Raw genomic sequence first — 19,419 nt, 5'->3', positions numbered from 1 at the left:
GTTCAGCCAGGAACACTATGTTCTAAATAGGTGATATCAATCTTGAGTTGAATTGAAAATCTGAGTTGATGAGAGATATAGGGTTAATATTTCAGAGTAAGAACATACGATATCAGAGATAATGAGTCAGGTTCAAGAGACAGGCAAGGCTCTGTCTGGGAGACACTTGATGAAGGAATGGAATGAGAAATTAGATTTGATGTGAGCGTAATGTAATTCTAAAGCAGGAAGAAGGCAATGGCACCCCACTCCAGTACTCTTGCCTGGAGAATTCCACGGATGGAGGAGCCTGGTAGGCTGCAGTCCATTGGGTCACGAAGGGTCAGACACGACTGAGCGACTTCACTTTCATGCATTGGAGAAGGAAATGACAACCCACTCCAGTGTTCTTGCCTGGAGAAACCCAGGGACAGAGGAGCCTGGTGGGCTGCCATCTATGGGGTCGCACAGAATCAGACACGACTGAAGTGACTTAGCAGCAGCAGCAGCAGAAATCTTATTTTACCCATTAAGAAAACAGTTATAACAACTCAGGCTCAGGGAGTTTTAACAACTTACCTGTGATTGTTCAATGGCATAAATAGAATTTGTGGCTAAAGTATGGTGACATGATTTACTACCCACCCAAGGGACACTTTCAAAAGTATTAAAATGCTAAACTAGGACAACAGTTATAATTCTGAACTATACTGGGCAAACCTGGATATATGCACATCTTACATATGAAGTGTTAGGAAGCCCAGTGAAGGCAAAAATTAGTCTATATTTCCATTTTATAGATGGGCTTTTGTGTTATCACAGTAGTTTAGAATATTATGGGCTTAGATATATTGTGATTGAAGGGGGCACTGGGCCTTTCAGGGTCTCCCAAAATATGAGAGCATTCTCTATACATTAGATTCACCATAAGTTCCCTAATAATTTCTCTATTCATCAGTTCTATAATCTATTGAAAACTTTTAAAAGCTTTACCAGTATTCTTATTGTTCATTCTTAAAGCTCATTTACCACAAAAGCCAACTGCCTACTATTCATAGCAGAAAGCATAACCTACACTCCTACCTGTTCAGTTCAGTTCAATTCAATTCAGTCACGCAGTCCTGTCTGACTCTTTGCGACCCCATGGACTACAGCAAGGCAGGCCTCCCTGTCCATCACCAACTCCCAGAGTTTACTCAAACTCATGTGCATTGAGTTGGTGATGACATCCAATCATCTCATCCTCTGTTGTCCCTTTCTTCTCCTGCCTTCAATCTTTCCAGCATCAGGGTCTTTTCAAATGAGTCAGTTCTTACAATCAGGTGGCCAGAGAATTGGAGTTTCAACAGCAGTTTTTCCAATAAATATTCAGGACTGATTTCCTTTAGGATGGACTGGTTGGATCTCATTGCTCTCCAAGGGACTCTCAAAAATCTTCTCCAACACCACAGTTCAAAACCATCAATTCTTCAGTGCTCAGCTTTCTTTAGAGTCCAAGTCTCACATCCATACATGACTACTGGAAAAACTATAGCTTTGACTAGACAGAACTTTGATGGCAAAGTAATGTCTCTGCATTTTAATATGCTGTCTAGATTGGTCATAACCTTCCTTCTAAAGAGTAAGCATCTTTTAACTACATGTCTTTAGTCACTATGGAAATATAAACTAATTTTTGCCTATTTTTTTATTTTGGAGCCTAAAAATAATGTCTGTCACTGTTTTCATTGTTTCCTGATCTATTTCCCATGATGTAATGGGACCAGATGGCAAGAATACACAGAACTGTACGAAAAAGATCTTCACGACCCAGATCATCACAATGGTGTGATCACTGACCTAGAGCCAGACATCCTGGAATGTCAAGTCAAGTGGGCCTTAGAAAGCATCACTATGAACAAAGCTAGTGGAGGTGATACAATGCCAGTTGAGCTATTACAAATCCTGAAAGACGATGCTGTGAAAGTGCTGCACTCAATATGCCAGAAAATTTGGAAAACTCAGCAGTGGCCACAGGACTGGAAAAGGTCAGTTTTCATTCCAATCCCAAAGAAAGGGAATGCCAGAGAATGCTCAAACTACCACACAATTGCACTCATCTCACATGCTAGTAAAGTAATGCTCAAAATTCTCCAAGCCAGGCTTCAGCAATATGTGAACCGTGAACTTCCTGATGTTCAAGCTGGTTTTAGAAAAGGCAGAGGAACCGGAGATCAAATTGCTAACATCCACTGGATCATGGAAAAAGCAAGAGAGTTCCAGAAAAACATCTATTTCTGCTTTATTAAAAACATCTATTTATGCCAAAGCCTTTGACTGTGTGGATCACAATAAACTGTGGAAAATTCTGAAAGAGATGGGAATACCAGACCACCTGATCTACCTCTTGAGAAATTTGTATGCAGGTCAGGAAGCAACAGTTAGAACTGGACATGGAACAACAGACTGGTTCCAAATAGAAAAAGGAGTACGTCAAGGCTGCATATTGTCACCCTGTTTATTTAACTTCTATGCAGAGTACATCATGAGAAACGCTGGGCTGGAAGAAACACAAGCTGGAATCAAGATTGCCGGGAGAAATATCAATAACCTCAAATATGCAGATGACACCGCCCTTATGGCAGAAAGTGAAGAGGAACTAAAAAGCCTCTTGATGAAAGTGAAAGTAGAGAGTGAAAAAGTTGGCTTAAAGCTCAACATTCAGAAAACGAAGTTCATGGCATCCGGTCCCATCACTTCATGGGAAATAGATGGGGAAACAGTGGAAACAGTGGCACACTTTATTTTTCTGGGCTCCAAAATCACTACAGATGGTGACTGCAGCCATGAAATTAAAAGATGCTTACTCCTTGGAAGGAAAGTTGACCAACCTAGATAGCATATTCAAAAGCAGAGACATTACTTTGCCAACAAAGGTTCATCTAGTCACGGCTATGGTTTTTCCTGTGGTTATGTATGGATGTGAGAGTTGGACTGTGAAGAAGGCTGAGCAGCGAAGAGTTGATGCTTTTGAACTGTGGTGTTGGAGAAGACTCTTGAGAGTCTCTTGGACGCAAGGAGATCCAACCAGTCCATTCTGAAGGAGATCAGCCCTGGGATTTCTTTGGAAGGAATGATGCTGAAGCTGAAACTCCCGTACTTTGGCCACCTCATGCGAAGAGCTGACTCATTGGAAAAGACTCTGATGCTGGGAGGGATTGGGGGTAAGAGGGGAAGGGGATGACAGAGGATGAGATGACTGACTCAATGGACGTGAGTCTCAGTGAACTCTGGGAGTTGGTGATGTACAGGGAGGCCTGGCGTGCTGCGATTCATGGGGTCACAAAGAGTCAGATAGGACTGAGTGACTGATCTGATCTTATCTGTTCTGAATGGGACCAGATGTCATGATCTTAGTTTTCTGAATGTTGAGCTTTAAGTCAACTTTTTCACTCTTCTCTTTCACGTTCATCAAGAGGCTCTTTAGTTCTTCTTTGCTTTCTGCCATAAGGGTGGTGTCATCTGCATATCTGGGGTTATTGATATTTTCCTTCAAATCTTGATTCCAGCTTGTGCTTCATCCAGCACAGCATTTATCATGATGTATTTTGCATATAAGTTAAAAAATCAGGGGGACAATATACAGCCTTGATGTACTCCTTTACCTATTTGGAACCAGTCAGTTGTTCTGTCCAATACTAACTGCTGCTTCCTGACCTGCATACAGATTTCTCAGGAGGCAGGTGAGTTGGTCTGGTATTCCCATCTTTTGAAGAATTTCCCACAGTTTATTGTGATCCACACAGTCAAAGGCTTTGGCATAGTTAATAAAGCAGAAATAGATGTTGTTCTGGAACACTCTTGCTTTTTTGATGATCCAACAGATGTTGGCAATTTGATCTCTGATTCTTCTGCCTTTTCTAAATCCAGCCTGAACATCTAGAAGTTCATGTACTGTTGAAGCCTTGCTTGCAGAATTTTGAGCATTTCTTTGCTAGCATGTGAAATGAGTGCAACTGTGTGGTAGTTGAGTATCCTATGGTATTGTCTTTATTTGGGATTGGAATGAAAACTGACCTTTTGCAGTCTTGTGGCCAAAGCTGAATTTTCCACATTTGCTGGCATGTTGTGTGCAACACTTTAACAGCATCATCTTTTAGGATTTGAAATAGCTCAACTGGAATTCCATCACCTCCACTAGCTTTGTTCATAGTGATGCTTCCTAAGGCCCACTTGACTTTGAATTCCAGGATGCCTGGCTCTAGATGAGTGGTCACACCATTGTGGTTATCTGGATCATGAAAATCTTTTTTGTATAGTTCTTCTGTGCTTTCTTGTCACCTCTTCTTAGTATCTTCTGCTTCTCTTAGGTCCATACCATTTCTGTCCTTTATTGTGCCCATTTTTGCCTGAAAATTTCCCTTGGTATCTTTAATTTTCTTGAAGAGACCTCTAGTCTTTCCCATTCTACATCTCATGATCATCATTTTCCTAAAAGGCTTAGTGATCTTGCTGAAAGTAGTGCTTTCTGAAGGCCATAATTTCAGACAAAATAAAAAGTGAAATAATGATGGTTTTGCCCAAAGATTTTAGACAAACATTCAACCTTTCCAAAGGCCTCATAATACTTAACAATTAACTGCAGCCATTTGATCTCATGCTTTTAGTACAAGTTACTTTTGTGTCCAGCACTACAGTACAAGGTACTCAGTTATTATTTTTATAGCAGAGTCCGCATGTGTTCACTAGCACCATAGTTACCCCAGGAAATAAATTATATCAGAGACTCTGCTGTTTAAAGGGTTACATGCATAACAATAAATCAGTGACAATGAGTTGTGATTCAAGTGACCTTAAATTAAATCTAAGCTACTATAATAAGCAGAATGATACCCTTAGCTCCAAGTATTGTCAAAGTGCATACAGTTTTTTTTTTTTTTTTCTTTAAGTGACAAAATTACCTATCACTGTCAGTTATCTCCAGCATGGAGGAGACATTGAAAATTAGATGCTCTGAATGGACCAGTGAGTCATATATTAGACATTGCTCTCATTTTCGCCTTTTTGGTAAACTTGGAATAGAAATCAGAGTGGGTTAATTTTTGGTTGTTTTGCTTTAAATTTTTAGTGTTATAAAAAATATCAAAGTATTTTATACGGTTTTCATGATAACTAAGTCATACCCAATATTTACAAAACTTATTCTGTGGAGGTCAAAATGCTTTATATCTTAAAGAATCTCCATTAAACACACACACTCACACTCTCAGACATACAGAAATTAATGTGGTTTTCTTCCCATTGTATACAGCCTGTAAGATGAGAAATTCACCAGCTTTAATTCCTTTGTCTCATCACTTGTTTCTCATCTGTACTTGGCCTGTTTCTCCTAGGGGACGTGGGGGAGCCATTCCTCCTCCCCCACCACCTGGACGAGGCATTCTCACCCCTCGAGGGACCACTGTGACCCGTGGTGCTCTTCCAGTGCCCCCTATAGCGAGAGGCGTTCCTACCCCGCGAGCCCGGGGGTCACCCACCATGCCAGGATACAGGGCACCCCCTCTGCCAGCCCACAAGGGGTATGAAGCGTATGTAAGTACTCTTGAGAAATCAGTTGTTAGGAGGAGTTGAACTGGTTGGGCATCAAGCTAATCTTCAAAGACATTCATATACCATCAGTATAGTAGATGATGTTTGTTGCAGGAAACAAGTGTCATTTGCAACAGAATGTAGTAGTGCATTTAAATGAGGCCATTTTGTAAAAAGCTTTCATTGTACAGGTTCCATCACTTGTTATTACCAGTTAAATAGCTTACATTTTAAGAAACAAACTATCTTGGGGTTTTCTTATATTTAGAAGACTTGAGTCATTTCAAAAAGAAATAATTATGAACATAATGTGAATAGTCATTATGTAGAAGATTCTCCTGGGACATGATAAAGATGAATATAACTCAGAAATATTTGACAAATATAATGTGATTATATTACAAACTTTGTTAGTAATTTAAGACCATGTGGTTGGTTTTTCATTTAAATATCCTACTCTCTGAGCGTATGAAAGATAAGGAATTGGCAGGTGTGAATTCAGAGCTCAGTACAGAATGAATATATGAATTGCAGTGTCTCTAAGTACCTCTTCCCCTTCTAATCCTCTGTATTACATTACACTCCCTTTGAACCTTTCACCTGAGTTGTTAACTTTCTGCTGATCACGTGTTTTACTTTCTGTCTCCATTTCTCCTACTGGATTGTGAAACTTGTTAAAAGGGGTAGTTTCCTATTCACTTTTGGAACTATAATAAGTCCACTGTAAAAGTTTGATTGAATTGACACAACCAGATTATCATCCTATGAAACAGATACATTTTGCCTTTAACCTCTCCAAGATGTCCATCCACTAACCTAGGTGTTTGCTTCATTCTAACATAGATACACTGTCCTTTGTGAATTATTAGTTATATAAACTCTTCAGGGACAGTTAGCATCACATTCTATTCATTGAAAGCATATAAATATTTTATGAATTGGTCAATAATCAAGCAAAACTTAATCCTAAAATAAAGTAAAAATGTTTGCTAGGCATCTCTAAGAACTTTAATGGTTAGAGCATGTTAGTTTTTAGGAAAGTTACTGATTAAATATGAAACATGGAATAATGTCTCTAAGAGTGAAGAAAAATATTAAGTTTAATGATCCATTTCTATGGGAAAATGGAAATGTGTTCATCTAAGTATCTTTTGTACAACATCAGCTATCAATATTTAAAATCTTAGTCTGAAAAATTGAAAAATCTGCAGCAGATGTTGTATTCTACCTTCTGAACAAGCCCATAGGTCTAGAAACTTAGAACCTGGTCCTGGTCCTACTGTCTCTTCAGTAAGACATATGTACTGCTTCAGAAATAAGTGCTTTTTAAATGAATGAATGAATAATCCACAATAGGGACAGTGGAATTGTTTTATTTTGTTTTGTTTTTCTTCTTTTTTTAATCTCTGAGGAACTAGGTCTACCACATTCATGTGTATGGACACTATGATGTTTTTGTCTACCAAACAGAAAGCTAAACAGTCAGATCTTTATCTCAAAAATTAAAAGAGAGAAATAGTAGTCAACATTGTTATCAATAAATAAATTTACAGCACTTATATGGCACAATAAAAGAGAACAAGATTTGAAAAACTGTAGTCTTTCATGTAGCTACAAAAGCATTGTGGCCTTTCACATTCATTCCAATTTGTAGTGAATAAATCAAGGAATGCAAGGCAAAAACAGTAAGCTGCAAAGGCATAAAGATTTTACGGAAACATGAGTATATTCTGAAAAAGGTTATATTCTGAATTGGAAATTTTAGGAGGATGGTTCTTATAGTAAGTAAAGAAAGTATGTCGAGCCTTGTAAATCTGATTTTTTTAAAACTTAAAGTATCAATTCGTTCATTCACTCAGGTTTCAGTAAACCTCTGAGTCTAGATCAAGGGTCTGCATCTGTATAAGCACATCCATGGTTAAGGAAACAGCAAGCAGAAAGGCACTGGGAAGAATCTGCTCAAAATGTTTGGGGGTCAGCTAGGAAAACATCAGAGCTAGAGAGTATGTGGGGGAGACAGAGAAGGACAAGGGTGGGGCAGGCCAATTCATGTTGCTGTTGGAGAGTTTGAGGCAGGAAAGCCACATGAGCAGGTTTATGTTTTAAAAGATTTCTTCTGTACACATTGCAGTGGACAGAATATGCAATGAGATGGATGCAGGAATAGAAACAAGGAGGCTAGTGACATCCCCATGGACAGAACAAGGCTCAGAGGGGTGAGAAGAGATCTATTCTGAGTCTATGGAAATGATCTAGAAGGATTTGATGATGGCACAGAGGGAGAATGTGTGTAAACAGAAAGGAGTAAAAGATAACTTTGTGAAGTTTTGTGAAACGCAGGTTAAACTTACCAACCAGATAAAATTGAGGTGTCATTTGTTGAATTGAGTACAGGGTGGTGGGGGTGGAGGGAATGGAAAGGTCATTGGAGAGCTAGTGGTGTTTGGCTTTCAGGAAAGTCTGTAGTGTTGCTGGGTGGACCTTACCTGGCTTTCAAAACAGAAAGCAGCATCCCACAGTTTGAATTCTAACTGTGTCATTAGCTGTGTAATTTAGAACACTCTGGGTCCTGGATTTCCTCTTCTATAAAATGGGGATAATCATTTCAGCCTCACAAGACTGCACTGAATATTAGAAATAAACATCCATAAGCACTTAAAACATGAGTATTCATGAGTACCCTGAAGATTATAGACAGTAAATAAGAAGTAACTATTATAAAAATTTCATTATGTATCATACTCTACAGTTTCTCCCTAGGTAAATTATGGACCCACTGAAGTCACAAATATTTAGGTACTTTTTGTAAATTAACTGGGCAAATTAGTTGTTTTCAAATAGAGAAGCTCTATCATCTTCTTTTAATGATAAATAAATAATTGAACAAACAAACCTGGGGGGTGCTGTGTTGATGAAAACATTCACTAAACTATCTATAATAGGAATAAAATAGAGTTTTATTTGAGCCAAACTTAAGACAATAACCCAGAAGACAGCTTCCAAGATTACTCTCAAGAACTGTTCAGGATAAGCAGGGTTTTCAGCATAGTTTTATGTCTTGTCAGAGGAAGGAGCACCAAACAATTTAGAGATTCTTCCCTTCAAGTTTTCTGAAAAGCCAGATCAACATATACACAGGTAGTCAGCATGGCCTTGGCACATGCAAAGGGAATCTTTATCAACCAGCAGGACTAACACTGGTGTCCTGGGAAGGGAAGCATTTAATCTTATTGTAAACTTGGACATTTTTTTACTTCTGGTCAATGCACTCTTTTCTTTAATAATTAAAGCAGATATACAATGTATGTTATCAAACTGACTGTTCTAGTTAGCAAAAAAGTCAAGTTAACGTTTATAGGCCAGAATGACTTCCCTACACCTCAGCATGTGAGCATTGCTTTTATCAGGTGTCATGAAGTCCAGTAATAGGAATGCCATCAGGGCTGAAGAAACAGCTAGACTGAGGCACTGGATTGTCTCCCCACATTTCCTCTCTATTTTATGTGCCCATATGTTTTCATCCCATGCTAACATACAGACTGGATATTTGGCTTCTCTGGTCAACTTGGCTCAGCTCGTGGTGAAATATGTCCACCCTAGGACTGCCACATCTACACGTCCAGTTCTCCTCACCTGCAGATACTGGCTGGCTGGCTGAATAGAATTCAGATACTTAGGTAGGAGAATCATATTCACTTGGGCATGCCAGGTGTCTATGACTATAGAACAAGAGTTTCAGGAAATCAGATCTGGGATCTACACTCATTAGCCACCAGTGACATGGGCGGTTCAGGTGTGAAGTTCACTGATACAAGTTCATGGATACAAGCACAGTTCCTGGGGACTCAGCTCCAAGTGTCATATGGAGAGACATTAGTTTCCACAGAAGGAGAAAAATATTATAAATTTTGCAGATATCCTAACTATACCTTTAATAGCATACTGTTGATAATAAGTAAAAGGAGATATTATCTCTTAAAAAACATATTTTATTAAAACCTGTCATATTTTCATTTTTTCTATAAATAATCCAATGAATACATACAAAGTTGAACACTTGGCTGATAATCTCTGACACTAGTCTTTGATATCTCCATCCAAACATTCAAAGGCTGCTGCTCTCTGCTTTAATTTTAAACAATTGATTCCTCTTAAACAAAAGTTTAAGTGTCTCAGTAGCAAAATAACAGGACCATGATAAGTTTATGGTGCAAATATCAAAGGAGTTCTTCACTTTAAGATAAAATTTCTTAGACAAGTTTCCCTTTATTATAAATGACACTACAGAGCAATTCACTCTTCACATTTTTCTTCCTTCCCTGCTAAGGCTCTGGTCACATGACTGTCTACAGGTGGCCAGATCATCTCTTTGTGGCTCACCATCAATGAGACTGCTGTTTAAAACCATCATTAGTATTAGACATTACTTTGCTGATAAAGGTTCGTCTTGTCAAAGCTATGGTTTTTCATTTCTTTTTTTTTTAAATTAATTTTTGAAGGATAATTGCTTTGTAGAATTTTGCTGTTTTCTGTAAAACCTCAACATGAATCCGCCATAGGTATACATATATATCCTCCCTTTTGAAACTCCCTCCCATCTCCCTCCCCATCCCACCCCCCTAGTTTGATACAGAGTCTCTGTTTGAGTGTCCTGAGCCATACAGCAAATTCTCATTGGCTATCTATTTCATATATGGTAACGTAAGTTTCCATGTTACTCTTTCTGTACATCTCACCCTCTCCTCCCCTCTCCCCATGTTCATAAGTCTATTCTCTATGGCTGTTTCTCCATTGTTGCCCTGTAAATAAATTAGTACCATTTTTCTAGATTCCGTATATATGTGTTAGAATACGGTATTTATCTTTCTCTTTCTGACTCACTTCACTCTGTATAATGATTCTAGGTTCATCCACCTCATTAGAACTGACTCAAATGCATTCTTTTTATGGCTGAGTAATATTTCACTGTGTACATATGCCAAAAATTCTTTATCCATTCATCTAATGATGGACATCTAGGTAGCTTCCATGTTCTAGCTACTGTAAATAGTGCTGCAGTGAACAATGGGATACATGTGACTCTTTCAGTTTTGGTTTCCTCAAGGTATATGGCAAGGGGTAGAATTGTTGGGTCATATGGAAGCAACAGTTAGAACTGGCCATGGAACAATAGACAGGTTCCAAATAGGAAAAGGAGTATATCAAGGCTGTATATTGTCACCCTGCTTATTTAACTTATATGCAGAGTACATGAGAAATGCTGGGCTGGAAGAAGCACAAGCTGGAATCAAGATTGCCAGGAGAAATATCAATAACCTCAGATATGCAGATGACACCACCCTTATGGCAGAAAGTGAAGAGGAACTAAAAAGCCTCTTGATGAAGGTGAAAGAGGAGAGTGAAAAAGCTGGCTTAAAGCTCAACACTCAGAAAACGAAGATCATGGCATCGGGTCCCATCACTTCATGGGAAATAGATGGGGAAACGGGGGAAACAGTGTCAGACTTTATTTTTCTGGGCTCCAAATCACTGCAGATGGTGACTGGAGCCATGACATTAAAAGACGCTTACTCCTTGGAAAGAAAGTTATGTCCAACCTAGATAGCATATTCAAAAGCAGAGACATTACTTTGCCAACAAAGGTCCATCTAGTCAAGGCTATGGTTTTTCCAGTGGTCATGTATGGATGTGAGAGTTGGACTGTGAAGAAGGCTGAGCGCCAAAGAAGTGATGCTTTTTAACTGTGGTGTTGGAGAAGACTCTTGAGAGTCCCTTGGACTGCAAGGAGATCCAACCAGTCCATTCTGAAAATCAGCCCTGGGATTTCTTTGGAAGGAATGATGCTGAAGCTGAAGCTCCAGTACTTTGGCCACCTCATGAGAAGAGTTGACTCATTGGAAAAGACTCTGATGCTGGTAGGGGTTGAGGGCAGGAGGAGAAGGGGACGACAGAGGATGGGATGGCTGGATGGCATCACTGACTAGATGGACATGAGTCTGAGTGAACTCTGGGAGTTGGTGATGGACAGGGAGGCCTGGCGTGCTGCGATTCATGGGTTTGCAAAGAGTCGGACACGACTGAGTGACTGAACTGAACCGAACTGTATAATGAGCAACGTTGAGCATCTTTTCATGTGTTTGTTAGCCATCTGTATGTATTCTTTGGAGAAGAATAGTCTTTAGGTTTAGGCCTTTTCCCCACTTTTTGATTAGGTTGTTTATTTTTCTGGTATTGAGTTGCATGAGCTGCTTGTATATTTTGGAAATTAATCCTTTGTCAGTTGTTTCCTTTGCTATTGTTTTTTTTTTCCCATTCTGAGGTTTTTTTTTTTTTTCCACATTGCTTAGAGTTTCCTTTGATGTGAAAAAGCTTTTAAGTTTAATCAGGTCCCAGTTGTTTACTTTTGTTTTTATTTGTATTACTCTAGGAGGTGGATCATAGGCGATCTTGCATTGATTTATGTCATCGAGTGTTTTGCCTATGTTTTCCTCTAAAAGTTTTCTAGTTTCTGATCTTACATTTAGGTTTTTAATCCATTTTGAGTTTATCTTTGTGTATGGAATTAGGAAGTGTTCTACTTTCACTCTTTTACATATGGCTGTCCAGTATTCCCAGCACCATTTATTGAAGAGGCTGTCTTTGCCCCATTGAATATTCTTGCTCCATTTGTCAAAAATAAAGTACCCATAGATGGATGAGTTTATTTCTGGGCTTTCTATCTTGTTTATTTGGTCTATATTTCTATTTTTGTGCCAGTACCATACTGTCTTGATGACTGTAGCTTTGTAGTATAACCTGAAGTCATTAAGCTTGTTCTCTCCAGCTCCAATCTCCTTTCTCAAGACTGCTTTGGCTATTCGGGGTCTTTTGTGTTTCCATATGAATTCTGAATTTTTTTGTTCCAGTTCTGTGAAAAATGCCATTGGAAATTTTATAGAGATCTAATAGAATCAGTAGATATCATTTGATAGTATAGTCATTCTCAAAATATTGATTCTTTCTACCCAGGAACAATGAATATCCCTCCATCTGTTTATGTCATCTTTGATTTTTTTCATTAGTGTCTTATAATTTTATGTGTGTAGTTCTTTCATCTCCTTCAGTTCAGTTCAGTCACTCAATCGTGTCTGACTCTTTGCAACCCCATGAATCACAGCACGCCAGGCCTCCCTGTCCAACACCGACTCCCAGAGTTCACCCAAACTCATGTCCATCGAGTTGGTGATGGCATCCAGCCGTCTCATCGTCTGTTGTCCCCTTCTCCTCCTGCCCCCAATCCCTCCCAGGATCAGGGTCTCTTTCAATGAGCCAACTCTTTTCATGAGGTGGCCAAAGTATTGGAGTTTCAGCTTTAGCATCATTCCTTCCAAAGAAATCCCAGGGCTGATCTCCTTTAGAATGGATTGGTTGAATCTCCCTGTAGTCCAAGAGACTCTCAAGAGTCCTCCAACACCACAGTTCAAAAGCATCAGTTCTTTGGTGCTCAACTTTCCTCACAGTCCAACTCTCACATCCATACATGACCACTGGAAAAATCATAGCCTTGACTAGATGGACCTTTTTTGGCAAAGTCTTTGCTTTTGAATATGCTATCTAGATTGGTCATAACTTTCCTTCCAAGGAGTAAGCATCTTTTAATTTCATGGCTGCAATCACCATCTGCAGTGATTTTGGAGCCCCCCCAAAATAAAGTCTGACACTGTTTCCACTGTTTCCCCTTCTATTTCCCATGTAGTGATTGGACCAGATGCCTACGTTTATTCCTAGATATCTAATGCTTTTTTTTGCAGTGGTGAATGGGATTGATTCTTTAATTGCTCTTTCTGATTTTCAGTGTTAATATCTAGAAATGCAACTGAGTTCTCCGTATTGATTTTGTATTCCACAACTTTGCTAAATTCACTTATTAGCTGTAATAGTTTTCTGATACTATCTTTAGGGTTTTCTATGTGCAGTATCATGTTATCTGCAAACAGTGAGAGCTTTAGTTCTTCTTTTCTGATCTGGATTCTTTTTTATTTCTTTTTCTTCTCTGATTGCTGTCACTTGGATTTCTAGAACTATGTTGAATAACAGTGGTGAAAGTGGACAGTTTTGTCGTGATCCTGATCTTAGGGGGAATGCTTTCAGTTTTTCACCATTGAGAATAATTTTTGCTGTAGGCTTATCATACCGGGCCTTTACTATGTCGAGGTAGGTTCCTTCTATGCCCATTTTTTGAAGAACTTTAATCATAAATAGGTGCTTAATTTTGTCAAAGGCTTTATCTGCATCTATTGAGATGATCATGTGGTTTTTATCTTTGTTTATTAATATAGTGTATCACATTGTTTGATTTGCATATATTGAAGAATGCTTGCATCTCTGGAATAATACCAACCTGATCATGGTGTATGAGCTTTTTGATGTGTTGCTCAATTCTGTTTGCTAAAATTTTGTTGAGGATTTTTGCATCTATGTTCATCAGTGATGTTGGCCTGTAGTTTCCTTTTTTTGTGTGTTGTCTTCATCTGGTTTTGGTATCAGGATGATGGTGGCCTCGAAGAATGAATTTGGAAGTGTTCCTTCCTCTGCAATTTTTTGAAAGACTTTTAGAAGGATAGGCATTAGCTCTTTTCTAAATGTTTGATAGACTTCTGTGAAGCCATCTGGTCCTGGGCTTTTGGGGGAGGTTTTTTTTTTTTTTTTTTTTTATCACAGCTTCAATTTCAGTGCTTATAATTGGGTTGTTCATAATTTCTATTTCTTCCTGGTTCAGTGTTGAAAGATTCAACTTTTCTAAGAATGTGTCCATTTATTCCAGGTTATATATTGTATTGCCATATACTTGTTCACAGTATTCTCTTATAATCCCTTATATTTCTGCAAGTCTGTTGTAACCTCTCCTTTTTCATTTCTAATTTTTTTAAATATTTATTTGTGTTTTTTTTTAATTTTATTTTATTTTTAAACTTTACAAATTGTATTAGTTTTGCCAAATATCAAAATGAATCCGCCACAGGTATACACGTGTTCCCCATCCTGAACCCTCCTCCCTCCTCCCTCCCCATACAATCTCTCTGGGTCGTCCCAGTGCACTAGCCCCAAGCACCCAGTATCGTGCATCGAACCTGGACTGGCAACTCGTTTCATACATGGTATTATACATGTTTCAATGCCATTCTCCCAAATCTCCCCACCCTCTCCCTCTGCAACAGAGTCCATAAGACTGTTCTATACATCAGTGTCTCTTTTGCTGTCTTGTACACAGGGTTATTGTTAGCATCTTTCTAAATTCCATATATATGCATTAGTATACTGTATTGGTATTTTTCTTTCTGGCTTTCTTCACTCTGTATAATAGGCTCCAGTTTCATCCACCTCATTAGAACTGATTCAAATGTATTCTTTTTAATGGCTGAGTAATACTCCATTGTGTATATGTACCACAGCTTTCTTATCCATTCATCTGCTGATGGGCATCTAGGTTGCTTCCATGTCTTGGCTATTATAAAAAGTGCTGCAGTAAACATTGGGGTACACGTGTCTCTTTCAGTTCTGGTTTCCTCAGTGTGTATGCCCAGCAGTGGGATTGCTGGATCACAAGGCAGTTCTATTTCTAGTTTTTTTAAGGAATCTCCACACTGTTGTCCATAGTGGCTGTACTAGTTTGCATTCCCACCAACAGTGTAAGACAGTTCCCTTTTCTCCACACCCTCTCCAGCATTTATTGCTTGTAGACTTTTGGATCGCAGCCATTCTGACTGGTGTGAAATGGTACCTCATAGTGGTTTTGATTTGCATTTCTCTGATAATGAGTGATGTTGAGCATCTTTTCATGTGTTTGTTAGCCATCTGTATGTCTTCTTTGGAGAAATGTCTATTTAGTTCTTTGGCCCATTTTTTGATTGGGTCATTTACTTTTCTGGAGTTGAGCTGTAGGAGTTGCTTGTATATTTTTGAGATTAGTTGTTTGTCAGTTGCTTCATTTGCTATTATTTTCTCCAATTCTGAAGGCTGCCTTTTCACCTTGTTTATAGTTTCGTTTGTTGTGCAGAAGCTTTTAAGTTTAATTAGGTCCCATTTGTTTATTTTTGCTTTTATTTCCAATATTCTGGGAGGTGGGTCATCGAGGATCCTGCTGTGATGTATGTCAGAGAGTGTTTTGCTATGTTCTCCTCTAGGAGTTTTATAGTTTCTGGTCTTATGTTGAGATCTTTAATCCATTTTGAGTTTATTTTTGTGTATCGTGTTAGAAAGTGTTCTAGTTTCATTCTTTTACAAGTGGTTGACCAGATTTCCCAGCACCACTTGTTAAAGAGATTGTCTTTAATCCATTGTATATTCTTGCCTCCTTTGTCAAAGATAAGATGTCCATATGTACGTGGATTTATCTCTGGGCTTTCTGTTTTGTTCCATTGATCAATATTTCTGTCTTTGTGCCAGTACCATACTGTCTTGATAACTGTGGCTTTGTAGTAGAGCCTGAAGTCAGGTAGGTTGATTCCTCCAGTTCCATTCTTCTTTCTCAAGATAGCTTTGGCTATTCAAGGTTTTTTTGTATTTCCATACAAATTGTGAAATTATTTGTTCTAGCTCTGTGAAGAATACCATTGGTAGCTTGATAGAGATTGCATTGAATCTGTAAATTGCTTTGGGTAGTATACTCATTTTAACTATATTGATTCTTCCAATCCATGAACATTGTATACTTCTCCATCTATTAGTGTCCTCTTTGATTTCTTTCCCCAGTGTTCTATAGTTTTCTATATATAGGTCTTTAGTTTCTCTAGGTAGATATATTCCTAAGTATTTTATTCTTTCCATTGCAATGGTGAATGGAATTGTTTCCTTAATTTCTCTTTCTGTTTTCTCATTATTAGTGTATAATAATGAAAGGGATTTCTGTGTGTTGATTTTATATGGTGCAACTTTACTATAATCATTGATTAGTTCTAGTAATTTTCTGGTGGAGTCTTTAGGGTTTTCTATGTAGAGGATCATGTCATCTGCAAATAGTGAGAGTTTTACTTCTTCTTTTCCAACTTGGATTCCTTTTATTTCTTTTTCTGCTCTGATTGCTGTGGCCAAAACTTCCAAAACTATGTTGAATAGTAATGGTGAAAGTGGGCACCCTTGTCTTGTTCCTGACTTTACAGGGAATTCTTTCAATTTTTCAACATTGAGGATAATGTTTGCTGTGGGTTTGTCATATATAGCTTTTATTATGTTGAGGTATGTTCCTTCTATTCCTGCTTTCTGGAGAGTTCTTATCATAAATGGATGTTGAATTTCGTCAAAGGCTTTCTCGCATCTATTGAGATAATCATATGGTTTTTATTTTTCAGTTTGTTAATGTGTATTACATTGATTGATTTGTGGATATTGAAGAATCCTTGCATCCCTGGGATAAAGCCCACTTGGTCATGGTGTATGATCTTTTTAATGTGTTCTTGGATTCTGATTGCTAGAATTTTGTTAAGGATTTTTGCATCTATGTTCATCAGTGATATTGGCCTGTAGTTTTCTTTTTTTGTGGCATCTTTGTCAGGTTTTAGTATTAGGGTGATGGTGGCCTCATAGAATGAGTTTGGAAGTTTACCTTCCTCTGCACTTTTCTGGAAGAGTTTGAGCAGGATAGGTGTTAGCTCTTCTCTAAATTTTTCGTAGAATTCAGCTGTGAAGCCGTCTGGGCCTGGGCTTTTGTCTGCTGGAAGATTTTTGATTACAGTTTCAGTTTCCATGCTTGTGATGGGTCTGTTAAGATTTTCTATTTCTTCCTGGTCCAGTTTTGGAAAGTTGTACTTTTCTAAGAATTTGTCCATTTCTTCCACGTTGTCCATTTTATTGGCATATAATTGTTGATAGTAGTCTCTTATGATCCTTTGTATTTCTGTGTTGTCTGTTGCGATCTCTCCATTTTCATTTCTAATTTTATTGATTTGATTTTTCTCCCTTTGTTTCTTGATGAGTCTGGCTAATGATTTGTCAATTTTATTTATCCTTTTAAAGAACCAGCTTTTGGTTTTGTTGATTTTTACTATGATCTCTTTTTTTCTTTTGCATTTATTTCTGCCCTAATTTTTAAGATTTCTTTCCTTCTACTAACCCTGGAGTTCTTCATCTCTTCCTTTTTTAGTTGCTTTAGGTGTAGAGTCGGGTTATTTATTTGACTGTTTTCTTGTTTCTTGAGGTATGCCTGTATTGCTATGAACTTTCCCCTTAGGACTTCTTTTACAGTGTCCCACAGGTTTTGGGTCGTTGTGTTTTCATTTTCATTCATTTCTATGCAAATTTTGATTTCTTTTTTGATTTCTTCTGTGATTTGTTGGTTATTCAGCAGTGTGTTGTTCAGCCTCCATATGTTGGAATTTTTAATAGTTTTTCTCCTGTAATTGAGATCTAATCTTACTGCATTGTGGTCAGAAAAGATGCTTGGAATGATTTCTATTTTTTTGAATTTACCAAGGCTAGCTTTATGGCCCAGGATGTGATCTATCCTGGAGAAGGTTCCATGTGTGCCTGAGAAAAAGGTGAAATTCATTGTTTTGGGATGAAATGTCCTATAGATATCAATTAGGTCTAACTGGTCTATTGTATCGTTTAAATTTTGTGTTTCCTTGTTAATTTTCTGTTTAGTTGATCTATCCTTTGATCATTATGTAGTGACCATCTTTGTCTCTTTTCACAGCCTTTGTTTTAAAGTCTATTTTATCTGATATGAGTATTGCTACTCCTGATTTCCTTTGGTCGCTATTTGCATGGAAAATCTTTTTCTAGCCCTTCACTTCCAGTCTGTATGTGACCCCTGCTCTGAGGTTGGTCTCTTGTAGACAACATATGTAGGGGTCTTGTTTTTGTATCCATTCAGCCAGTCTTTGTCTTTTGGTTGGGGCATTCAACCCATTTACGTTTAAAGTAATTACTGATAAGTATGATCACGTTGCCATTTACTTTATTGTTTTGGTTTCGAATTTATACACCGTTTTTGTGTTTCCTGTCTAGAGAATATCCTTTAGTATTTGCTGGAGAGCTGGTTTGGTGGTGCAGAATTCTCTCAGCTTTTGCTTGTCTGAAAAGCTTTTGATTTCTCCTTCATACTTGAATGAGATCCTTGCTGGGTACAATAATCTGGGCTGTAGGTTATTTTCTTTCATCATTTTAAGTATGTCTTGCCATTCCCTCCTGGCTTGAAGAGTTTCTATTGAAAGATCAGCTGTTATCCTTATGGGAATTCCCTTGTGTGTTATTTGTTGTTTTTCCCTGGCTGCTTTTAATATGTGTTCTTTGTGTTTGATCTTTGTTAATTTGATTAATATGTGTCTTGGGGTGTTTCTCCTTGGGTTTATCCTGTTTGGGACTCTCTGGGTTTCTTGGATTTGGGTGATTATTTCCTTCCCCATTTTAGGGAAGTTTTCAACTATTATCTCCTCAAGAATTTTCTCATGGTCTTTCTTTTTGTCTTCTTCTTCTGGGACCCCTATTATTCGAATGTTGTAGCGTTTAATATTGTCCTGGAGGTCTCTGAGATTGTCCTCATTTCTTTTTATTCGTTTTTCTTTTATCCTCTCTGATTCATTTATTTCTGCCATTCTATCTTCTAGTTCACTAATCCTATCTTCTGCCTCTGTTATTCTACTATTTGTCACCTCCAGCGAGTTTTTAATTTCATTTATTGCATTATTCATTATATATTGACTCTTTTTTATTTCTTCTAGGTCCTTGTTAAACCTTTCTTGCATCTTCTCAATCCTTGTCTTCAGGCTATTTATCTGTGATTCCATTTTGATTTCAAGATTTTTGATCAATTTCACTATAATTATTCAGAATTCTTTATCCGATAGATTCCCTATCTCTTCCTCTTTTGTTTGGTTTGGTGGGCATTTATCCTGT

The 19,419-nt window shown here is 38.0% G+C and overlaps 1 protein-coding gene across 2 annotated transcripts in view; it reads left to right on the top strand.

Moving 5' to 3' along the window:
* The window catches only part of KHDRBS2 (KH RNA binding domain containing, signal transduction associated 2), a 699,109-nt gene that overhangs the window by 487,653 nt on the left and 192,037 nt on the right, over positions 1-19,419 (top strand). For both annotated transcript variants that reach the window (XM_070777723.1, XM_070777722.1), the window contains exon 6: positions 5,352-5,550. In XM_070777723.1, coding sequence (XP_070633824.1) covers positions 5,352-5,550 — 199 coding nt within the window. The remainder of the gene's footprint in view (positions 1-5,351; positions 5,551-19,419) is intronic.

The sequence above is a fragment of the Bos indicus genome, chromosome 23 (assembly GCF_029378745.1).
Source record: "Bos indicus isolate NIAB-ARS_2022 breed Sahiwal x Tharparkar chromosome 23, NIAB-ARS_B.indTharparkar_mat_pri_1.0, whole genome shotgun sequence".
NCBI lineage: Eukaryota > Metazoa > Chordata > Mammalia > Artiodactyla > Bovidae > Bos > Bos indicus.
Note: the sequence above shows the minus strand (reverse complement) of the source record. Positions and strands in the feature narration are given on the sequence as shown.